Source organism: Morone saxatilis, unplaced genomic scaffold (genome assembly GCF_004916995.1).
Source record: "Morone saxatilis isolate NCDOM2014 unplaced genomic scaffold, NCSU_SB_2.0 Contig18, whole genome shotgun sequence".
Lineage (NCBI taxonomy): Eukaryota > Metazoa > Chordata > Actinopteri > Moronidae > Morone > Morone saxatilis.
In genome coordinates, this window is record NW_023339740.1 from 23,486,344 (window position 1) to 23,498,207 (window position 11,864).

General features: G+C 39.2%; 1 protein-coding gene across 1 annotated transcript in view; it reads left to right on the forward strand.

Annotated features, from left to right (window-relative positions):
• ephb2b (eph receptor B2b) overlaps window positions 1-11,864 on the forward strand; it is a 115,324-nt gene that overhangs the window by 85,216 nt on the left and 18,244 nt on the right. Inside the window, exon 6 of the mRNA XM_035662726.1 lies at window positions 10,590-10,714. Within this exon, the coding sequence (XP_035518619.1) occupies window positions 10,590-10,714 (125 nt within the window). The remainder of the gene's footprint in view (window positions 1-10,589; window positions 10,715-11,864) is intronic.

An 11,864-nucleotide genomic window follows, 5' to 3' on the forward strand; every position in this document is an offset into this window, starting at 1 on the left:
AAACATATTTTTGAGTGGAGGTGGACTAAGTTTAAAAAAAAACATTTGCTAGAAAATGTTCTTGAGTTCAGCAACATGATGTTGATCCTTATGGCACACTTATTTACATCATTTTAAATATTGTAAAAAAAAAACAAGTTAAACATTTAGTGGAAATGAACTCTCCTTAACTTGTTTTAAGGTCAAGAGTTAGGACTTTAACAGTCTAAATGAGTGGATTGTTAATGCATTCAATTTTGTACTTGGCTGCATTTAAATCTTTTCCGCAGGCCATGTTTCCCAACATTAGCCGTTGTTTTGTGTTAAATCATTATTTCAGTCCAGTGTTTCAGTTAATCTGTTACACATAAGAGAACCCAGGCTTGTTTAAGTTGTGCATTCTTATTAGAAAATGTTAACCAGGGCCCCCGTAATGTGGTGATGTATTATGTTTGTGATGTTGAGTGCCCATCTCTTTGCTTGAAGAACACACTGACTCTCTCAGAGCACACATTTGCCTTTTGAAACCACTTTACCATTTCAGACCACCTATTTTTCTCTCCTCCTTTCCCATGTGCTATCCATCCCTTCACCTCAGCTGGCATATATTCATTATTGTATGAAGTGAAAATTGTTGCTGAAACCACAGTGAAGTTTAATCCAATGTTTTTGGCAGCTGAGAGGCAGTATGTGATTTTGTCCTAATAGACTTCACAGAACCACATCCTGCCATTTTGTCTTCCCCTCAGTCTGAGACACATGGCTGGATAGGTAGCCTACAAACACACACGAGAACACACACATTATGTATTTTTTTGCACCTACATATTGCACACACATGTCAGCTGGTGTTTGATCAGGGTTGAATATAGAGTTTGAATGTAAAGTATTTCCTAAGATCTTAGTAACTACTAGCTACTTTAAAAGTAGTGATTTACCAAATCAGGTTTCACCATTAAAACTTAGACTATATTAATCTTTGAATTGGTTGCCAGGAAACATTACAAGTTACCATAACTTTGCAGAAATCACAGTTTTAAAGGCGCAAAAGATATATGTTTTGTAAATGTAGCTATTAATTTGTTTTATTTATGTCTGCATACATGGACAAATATGTGTTTCAAAGTTAGTAGTATTCATATAGTTTAGAATGAGAGGAAAATGATTATGCTAACCCAACTGACATAATTTAATAATTTAGTTTGTTATTGGCATAATGTTTGTTATTTTTGTGAAATGTAAATCTCACATTCATATACTGGATTAGCAAGCTAACGTTTGTTTCTTTCAGTTGGTTCAATTAGCTGTAACAGTTAGACCCAGCAGTTACAGGGTGTAAGTATTTAGAAACAAGTAATCTCTATGTAGGAACTAGTTTGTGTGGTGCAACTTGTTTTAATTTAGTCATGTGTAAAATCCCTCTTTGGAAACACTAATGTTAGAATTAGGCTAAGTTTGAACAAAGAAACAGCTGGTGCAACTGGCTCCAGGTCAGCACGTCCAAGCCTGTGTTTAAGCTGTCAGTAATATTTAGATGGCATGGTTCTGATTAAGAACGACTTAAGTGTAAGTTGAAGCCATCACTACACTGTGTCATCCATGCGTGTATGAAGGCAGAGTCTATTTAAGTCTATTTTAGTTATGCTATGGATTACAATATAACTAATGTATTATTACTGTACACAGACAGACTGCTGTTTTAAATTTTGAAGACACAAACAGATAATTGCCAACTAATAATGTAAGTGCCAGTTATTTCCTATGTTACTGAAGAGCTGCTGTATCATCAATTTCACTGCATAGAAGAGAGATTATCTCCTACCTGAATGCATACTATCAGTATTCTACGAGAGAATTCAGCATTGCACAACAGATAAATTAGATCTCCATATACCCAGTGTGTATGCCATATTGCATTCTATAGTGGTTGGGGTTTATTAGATTCCAGAGGACATATTTGTTTAGGCATTTCATTAACTCAAGGTTAGCTGTGGCATCTGCTTCTAATGCTATCGAGAAGCAGAAGGACTGAATTGGTTTCTTATCAGGTGAACTGGCTGATTGTGGAAGTGAACCACATTATTCAGAGGGTGGGGGGTGTAGTCGGGTGCAGCCTTTTCATATGGTCTAGGCAAGATTTATGACTTAATTATTGTCCAAATTGCCCAGGCCCACTGTAACCAGGCTACCAGGGACTTTGCTGCTCCACTGGGCTCTGGTGTGAAAAGCACTGGTGCAAAGCCAGGTGGGACTGCCAGAATGTGTCAATACACCAGCCAGCCAAGTGTGGCTACTACACTGTTGACTTTAAGACAGTGTCACCAGTTCAAAAAGTACAGATACTGTTTGGTCCAGTAGCACATTCATGGCAATGACGTGGCTTTCTAGTGTGATTATCTGCCTATATCTCATGCAGGGTCACTTTAATTTTAATTACTTTCTATATAAAGGAACTAGCACGGAGCTAGCTTATGCACAAAAGCCATCCTATGTGCTTTATTAACAACTGCTAGAAATATTTTTTAGTTTTATAAAAATGTTACTAATATACATCCTTGTGTAAGTGTCGTTCTTGTAAATAATAGACCAAGAAATGTAAAACAAATAAGTCAGTTCCCTCATGACATGAAGTCATTGGCACGTAAAACATAATCATAGCAGAAGATACATTTTACCTGTAGTAAGAAAATATATTGGCACTTCTGCAACAGCTAATTCAGGCTGCTAAATTATCTGCAAAATTCGGCCGTAAATACATGACAGAGATGGGAAGATGCAGGCTGAAAGATGAAAAAGAGGCTGAGAGACAGAGAGTCAGACAGGGACCACCAGTATACATGGCGTGCAGTGTGACAGTGACAGAAGGTGTTAAGAAGGGCACATATGGTGGGTGCCAGTGTAGGTCAGCCAGGCAGACAGACAGGAGGCCTCAGCATGCACCTGGAACTCAGTACTGACAGAGCCTTGAGACAAGGCTGCTCTGGTAGTCAGCCAGCCAGCAAGCCACACATACACCACATTCATACTACTGTTGAAACAGAGCAACCTGTTTACAAAGACATATTCAGACAAGCACTGCAGCAGAGAGAGTGAGATTAGCTTGGCGATAAAGTGTGTGGTAAGCAGCCTGCAGGGTTGTGGGGTTCATCAGATGACTTTAAATTATCTATGCATGCAATATGAATTTGATTATGACTCCCCAGAAGAGAATTAGCACACGGATTGTCAAAATTAGTTAACTAATTGATCATGTTCATAAATCATTCAGTAGCCATGTGTTTTTTTCTCTTGTTACATTATAGGGATCTCTTCCTTCAGGATGTGATCTGAAGGATTAAGCCTTTGCAGGGTAGAGATAAACAGAGTATGCACATCGCATGCATATAAATCTAGGTTAAAAGGCCACGATCTTTTGGCCCAGTGGGCTGTAAACGGGAACATAATGTGAATATACAATTAATTATTGTTGAGTGCATTAGCTGTATACAGAAATGCTTGAATAATTGACCATATTTTAATGCAGTCATTTATTTACTTTTAACACACAAGAGCATGATGATGTTGATAATTAAAAAAAAGATAATAAATAAAAGGGAAGAAGCAAAAAGGGGTCCTGACCCAATCAGCACCGTGTTTTTGAATTTATTAATTTTTATATGAACTTTATGGAGTTAACTTCACCAATTAAGAAAATGGATCTGTGATAAACACAATGGCACTCCCTCCTTTCTCTTTTTCTTTCTCTCCATTTCTCTGCCAAACACACTCTGAGGTGGATACAAAACAGAGTTGTCATTGTCTCAGTGACTGTCTTGCCACTGTCTGGAGTATCTGGTTTGAACCTGATGAGCTGCTTCCGCCTGCCCCTGCTCAAATGTCACTAATTCCTCTCATTTTTTTAATGTAGCCTCACGTAGATCACACTCATCATGCCATCTGCATCCGCCGTCATCCTGCCGAAGGTTTTATGTGTAAATTGGGGTCAGGAACTTTATAAGCGGAGATGATCTTTTATAATCCTTCCTATTGTGTGCCACTCATTGCAGCAGCCTCATACTGTGTAGATAAGCATGACTTCAACATTAAGCCAAACGTCATTCCTGTGCATTGAAATAGAACTGGAGCAGATGTGCTCTTTGCAATATACACATCTTGTTTATGTTACTTTGGAGCTACATGATTTTCTGTGTAATTCGAATGAGCATGAATCTAGACATTGGTTAATAGTCAAATAACAAGCATGTAGTTACTACATTTATCAGGAAGTCTCCATTATCGATCAACCCAGACTAAGTGTTCATATCAGAAGATTTCAGATGTACTTTAGATTAGATTTACTCTTCAGTATTTGAATCCCTAGTTTTATGTAGTGGCACATATTCATGTTCATTTGGTTGTAGTGGCTATTGTCAGCTTAACATGGACTGAATCATGTCAATCCACACCTTTTTGAAACAGCTATTCAGCCTTTCTGCTCATGTCAGCATTATGTTTTTGTTTTTGCTGTACCAACAGAGCTATTAACTCGATATAACAAAATATTTTTGCCTGCCACTGACCAAATCAGAGAAAAGAAGGCTTTTTAAGCAACATTTCCCTTTCCAACATTGTAGAATATTGACACGCATTCTGTGGTTTGTGGAGTTTTTCTCCTTGCAGATGCCAGTTTGGAAGTTGTTTAAATGCAGAAAAGCAGCTTGCTGATTAAACAGAGTCCAGTTTCCCTCAAAGTTGTGTGAGTCAAAACCATCCCTGTGGCAGACGGCTCAAACATTGTGTCTGTTCAGCCCAAATCAGCCCCTAGAGACTAAAGAAACACAGTAGATCTGTGTATCTTAGTATTTTGGCCAGGTTTAGGTTCTTTAGAAACATTTTTTAAAATAATTTAAGAATGCTTTTTGAGAATGGGCACAGTTTGTTGTATTAAAAGAACCGTGTTAGACAGTCACAACTCTTTTTTGGTTTGGTTATCGACGACATTCTGATATATTTGTTAAAATAAAACCACCAAGTCCTGGTGTTATTTTTATCATTGTCCTTGGTGCTTTCACAGTCCACCCACTTTTATCTAGATGGACCCCACCACAGTTGGGATTTTGCTGCTTTAAGACCATCCATTAAATTTGAGGATGTTCAGATGAACATCACCTAAACCATTGAAGGATCATTTGTTTCTTTTATGGAAGGTATCATTAACTGTTAACAACTGCAGTAAATAACTACAAGAACTATTTAAAGTTCATTTGAAGCCCAAAATGTCTCAAATTCTAAGGATTGTATACAGCACCACCCACCAACATAAAATGTCCAAAGAACTAGAAGAAAAGATTTTTTGATTGTATGACATTTAGCTCAGTTGCTGCAAAAGGAGTGTCATCTCATTTACTCTGCAGCATTGTCTACATGCATACTTATCTGGGTTGTATCTCATTGGTCTACAGATTTAAACCCTAACCTCTGCAAGCATCAGAAAACTCTTCGAGCCCCTGAAGAGCCTATTTTAGAATTAGCTTATGGTGTGTATATGAGTGTATTATAGTCCCCAATCTTTTCCAGTGCAGATGTTTTAAAGCTTGATGAACTGAAATCTCACTTTTGTAGCTTTACTGCACTGGAAAATCTTTATAGATGTAAAACCCACAATCCTTTGCAGCTGGGGAAACAGGGCAAGCTGCCAGCATGCTAAAAGTACATGCAAATATGGGCCTCTCCCTTTAAGACGGCTCGATGCGCCGCTCATAAATGGACAGCAGTCGGAGAGAGTAGAGCGGTGGCAGCCTGTTTGGGAGGCTGCCTGGTAGAGGACCAGGTGGTTTGGGCCCTTTGGGGGAGACTGCGCTGTTGGGAAACTGATTTTTACAATGAAAAGGAAAAGAGATTTACGAGCCCTGACCTGTTCTCGGTACCTCCCCCATTTTCCCCAAATCATAGCGTTGCTCTCTGCACCAGAACGTCTAATCATATCAGAGCCACATGGTTGTAGACACATTAGGATGTTAGAAAGATGCAGATAAAAGGCCTCAAACATATACTTTCTCAGAAGCATATGATTCATGTGCCAGGAAATGTGGGAGGTTTTTCCTTTTTTCTTTGCTTGTTTGTAAAGGCTGAAACAGGCCCAAACCGAAAATGATCAAATCATGGTGATGTCATCTCTTGCTGTCAATAAAAGATGTAAACTGCAAGAAATAAAGCCACTATTTTGATTTTGATTACTATGATTTTTCCACACCTGGTCCTCTAAACGTGGCTCAGTGTAACAGTTACTGTCCCAGAAGTCACATGGGCACCCATGACTGAGCTCCCCCTGCTACCATATATCCACAATGGTCTCACTTCACCAGCCTTGCATGTTCATAGCAGTTCTTAGTAATGAGGTTTAACAGTAGAAATCCAGCTTTCCTAAACAAGGAAATGGTCAAAGACAGAGTGGAGAAGCCCACCAAAAGAGTGTAGTATAATAAAAGATAACAGAAACGTAAATTAATGGGATGGATAAAAGCCTCACTTCTGTGTCTGTTAGCACAACCATGCTCCATTAAATCGGCTTGGATTTTAATGAGTGGAAATATCCCTGTAAACTCCATCTTTAATTGATCAGGGAAGTCACTAGGTGTTCAACATAATACTAAAACATCTATTAGAGATGTTGAACAAAACAGGGCTTTTGTGTTGTTGGGCCAAGGCCAGAGCGTCATGCTCCAATAGACTCCAAAGCACCGTCTTTCATATCAGATCCCAGGCTGAGTAATCATGTGGGGTCTGAAACCTAACTCTTTGACAACAGCTGGGGCCTCCCATCCTCTCACAATTAAGCAATGTGATATACAACCTTGAAAGTTTCAAATGGACCCAGGCCCCAGCATATTCACTCTTTATTGTCACTCTGATTATCTTTGAGCTACTTCCAGACTTGGATATATTTAAGACAAAAAGCAATACACTGTATTTTTCAATTGAACTGCATCTTAACTAACATTGAGCATGTCTGGCCAAGAGGAAAAATGAAACACCTTGTATGTAACATTAATAATCATTAATGATGAATTTTAACTTTGGACATGAGAAATAAGATCTGATATCAGGTGTGATTAGCACTACCCCCCCTCCTCTGTCTGCTCCCTCACTCCGCTGTGGTATAAGGGTGAGCCCTGTTAGAAACATATTCATCAAGGCAATTTATCTTTCCAATTCAGCCATCTAATTTAATTACATAAACTTACAATCCCTGTCTCTGTCATTATAACCGCTTCATTAGTTTTAAGAACATGAATAGAGCATTCATTGAGAAAACCTATAAATAAAGCATCCAGTGAAACCGGAGCTCACCCATTTTGAAAAAAATGATATGACTTGACATAGTTTCTGATGAGTTGGCTTCCAGTACATAAATGACTGGGAAACTTTCTTACATCTTTGTTTTTAATTTCTAATTGTCTATAATGGGTTGCAATCCACATGATTTAAAGATAAGTATTGTAACAACAAAGAAAATGGCTTGAAACAACTAAAACATGTATTTAGTGGCATAACTCAGTGAATAATGTTGACACAATGAAAACCAAGTATTTACTCAACCCTTTAAATTATAGATCAAGTTGGGGAAAAAAATTCTAGGTACACTTGAAGATTTGGAGTACAATGGAGACTTGTAGATTTGGAGTACGTAAATTAGATGTACGAAAATGGTTTTCATATGTGGATCATTGCTGTAGGCCTTGCTGCAATGAAACGTCGACTTGGCATACCACTACATTCCAGAGTCAATTGGTGGAATGTCAGCTTAGCTTGAAATGCATGTACTGAATTGACTTGAAATACACAACACAGCTGGATTGCTATTTTCTCTACAAGCCGAACGTTTTAAATTGTTACTTTTTTTTTTACACAGTTGCATTGAATGTCATGTCTTCCTTTAATTTAATCTCACTTTGTTGTCTGTTTCGCCAACCCTTATCGGTTTCTTGAGCTCAGACATGGCGACTGCCACCCCGCTGTCTGGAAGTTGTCCTTTAGCAGAAGAAAACCACAGTGTTCTCCTCCAACAGCTTTTCATGTTGGCATGTGTCCATCCTTTGTACATGAATACATGAGCTGCCTTTGTTTCTCTGGCCCTGGATCAGGTTACTAGGCATGGCTGCGCCGTGTGTTTAATGGAAATGCTATGCAGGAAAAGGCCATGTGGCAGTCTTGAATATATGTACATCCGTAATGGGATACTCGTGAGTTCCCCTTAGAGTAACTATTTGCCTTATTAGGCTGTCGTCTTGTGACTGCAAACAAACTAGTGAGTACAGTGAGATGGAGGAGATTCCCGAGACTGGTGTCCTGACTGGATACTGTATACATTATTGTACCTCCGGCTCCAGGAAAGAAGCATGATGCATGTACACTGCAGAGTCAGAGGCCATCATGGTGTAAGTGCTTTGCTGAGATGAAATACAGAACATCTATTTATTATCTGCTGGCAGCAGCACATGAGGACACACTCAGTCCCTTCACCGTCACAGTTTATACGAGACATCTTAATTTGTTGCCTCAGAAGGATGCTTCGGTTTGGGTCAGAGGGCACGCAAGGCAGTGCTGATTAGCTGATGAGAATGAGTAAGGTTATAAAAGAGACTTTTTATCATTGGCTCTGACTCACTGTGGTCACCTACACACAATATGTCTCCCCTGATTTAGGACAGTAGGTGCAAATGTCTACTTAATACTTAGTTGTAAGCATTTCTTTCCACGAACAACACCAAAATAAAGATGATATACGGAAGATTTTAAAACCACACACACGCAGCCTTAGAGTCTTAGGTTATAGAGGCGTGTCAGTTGTAGTTCCCCAGTCAGTGGATTTTCCATAGAGAACGCGTGCCGGTGGAGAGACTTCTCTCTTTATTGCAGGGACTCAGGGGAGCCACTGTGCTTCTGGCTGAGGGCTGCGTGTGTGTGCAGCACGGGCCTGCAGGGGATGAGCGTGGGGCTTGGTGTCCATAAATCTTGCCCAGCACCCCTCCCTCTCTGACTCCCCAACCCACCCTACCCTTTCAAACATACAGAGAGGCTCAGGCATAGAGGCCTGCAGGCCTTGCCAGGCTCCCCAGACAGAGCTTTTTATCTTCAGCTTCTCTTAGCTTTACACTGACCCACGGCACCCTGAACTAATCTTAATGGTGGTTGGAGTACTTGAGGTGATCACGCCCCCCTGACCTTATGGCTACGCTAAAAAGAATGTACAAAGTTTTAGGTCACTGGGCTATGCAAGATTATAATAGGCCACCCATGATGTAGCAAGTCATTTAGTCTACCACTGAGTCTAAACATTGTGTTTGCTTGAAAATATGTGAATAAAATCAAGCAACAGGATGCAATTATTTGATTAAAATCAAGACTATCCAATCTTTGGTAATGTGGCATAATCTTGAAAAATGTTTTCTTAAAAATAATATAAAGTAACTCAATACTATTGCCAGACTGTTCTAAAAAAAGACTCAAAACAAGTCCACCTGTCCACCATTGGCAGTTATACCTTTTAGGCAATTTTACTGGCTTCTGCTGAAGCACCATATACATAGTTTTAACTATTGTACAAATAAAGTATACTTCACATTACAGCTGAAATAATTTGTTTAAAATTTGATTGGCCCTTTTTGCAAAAAAAAAAATTGGTTTCTGTTCATCTGAGTATGCTTTAAAAATCAAATTGCAGACTAACAAAGACTTAGACTTAGACTTAGACAGACTTTAATGGTTAATTGCATTGTCAGTGAGTGGTCCTACAGTTCTTTCCAAGAGCTGGTGGTATATTTTGGGATACTGCAAACTTCAAATGGTAGTAATCAGCTTCCATAAAATATCAGTCAACCAAGCAGTGTTGTAAAAAGTTTACTATAACTCTATTGGTCAAATAAAGATAACAAAGTAATGTTTGTATTGACCTATCCATATAAAGTATGCTTAAACTTTTCTGAATGCCCTTCTGAAAGGCACAGGAAAACAATGTGTGTGCCTTAGAAGGTAAGAAAATAATCTAAACAATGTGGAAAGATTGTTGGCAGCAATTTAAAGCACATGTAATTTGTAGCATGGAAAACCACTACTCTGGTCCTTTAAGCTTCCATCAACAAGGAAATATGCATAAACAACAAAATAAAATTAGAATGTAGCGACCAAACTGTTGCACAAGAATGATGTTGTGTAGCACAATTGTGACTTATGTGATTTACTATATTTGTTTGTTTAGTTTATGTGGTTTACACAATGGGCTTACTTCATGTAATACGTGGTGGTCTTTTGATTTATATGGAGGAGGTGGTCTGTTATCAGTAGTATGACAAGTGCAAATTAATATCATGAAAATCAGTTGATACTGGGAAGTCCCATGATGCTGCTTATGTGGTTTAGTCAGTGCTGTAACTTGCCAACCTGCATGTCTAGCCGTGAGACTCTCTAAAGGAGACTGCAGTATATTACACAGATTTTATGGCATTACGTATTACACCTTTGCAGAACCTGGTGTTTGGCAGAGAGATTAAAGATGCTGTAAAATTCTCTGTGTGTGACTGTGAAACCGGTAGTGATTGATTCTTTAATACACTGTCTTTGTCTCTTCGCAGCTCCATCTACAGTATCCATAATGCACCAGGTCAGTCGTACTGTGGACAGCATCACCCTTTCCTGGTCCCAGCCTGACCAGCCTAATGGAGTCATCCTGGACTATGAGCTACAGTATTATGAAAAGGTATGAGTAATGCAGCATCACAGTCTTCCTTTAAACAATCACTGCTCCATATAAACACACGTTCTATTTCCTTTTCTCCTTATAAAACTAAACGAATTAAGCGCCAATGGTTAAAACTCTTTTGTTTAGTTGTGCATTTAAATTCAGAATATCTCCTCACGCTCGTTTGCATAACAGCACATCCTAGGAGGCATGTAAACAGAGCTTCTGAACATTGCTTAGAACTTCTGCTCATTCTCTTTCAATTATAATCACGGTCAGTCACTGGGAAAGGAAACCGCACTCAGCCCTGCAGTAGGGCCACTGGGGATTGATGCGCAGAGACTTGTGGTTAAAACAATGGTGCACTGACTGCTGTAAAAATAGTATTCAAGGGGCAAGCTCCACAGAATCAGCATACTTTCTCACAAGAACACTCGCAGTCACAAATGTGCATTGATTCAAGCACAATGATCACTAAAATGCATACAGCCCATTCACAGACGTATAGAAATGCATGTACACGTGCGCACACGCACATATACACAGCATTTGTCAAGCTTTCGTCTACATGCTGAGCTGTTCCACTTTCGAGAATAATTCCCTTCTCTGACACTGCTGGAGAGAGCTGTCAAAACAATTGTCCCGGCCCCTGCTGTGGCTCAGAAGTGTGCACTGAGCAGTGGGTTGAAGGGAGCAGCTAAAAGAGTCTCAGTCTCCGCTCTCAGACCTGTCAGCATTCTGGAGAGAAGGAGTATGGCAGTGAAATACAGCTCTGATCATCAGACGGCGTGGCTCAGAAAAGCCGCCTGACCTGAAACTGCCACCAGATCTACCTTCTTAACTGCAGCCGCCTCTTTCAGTCCTGCTGCTTTATCAAACGTTATGTTTTTTTTTTGTGGAAGCAAATTATTCAGATTAGATCTATTGTGGTTACTGTGGATGTTTGTAAAGTAAATGTAGAGATGAGAATTACATCTTTATTTTCTCTTCCTTTTCTGCTCCCAATAGTTCAGTTACAGTGTTATGAAGGTTTAAAAGAACACAAAATGTCAGTATAAGATTTGTTCTGTACATGCGTTACAATATATTTCACCTATTGATAGATGTTGGTCATGCTTAATTTATCCCATCAATAATATTCTTTTTTATTTTATTTTATTTATTGGTT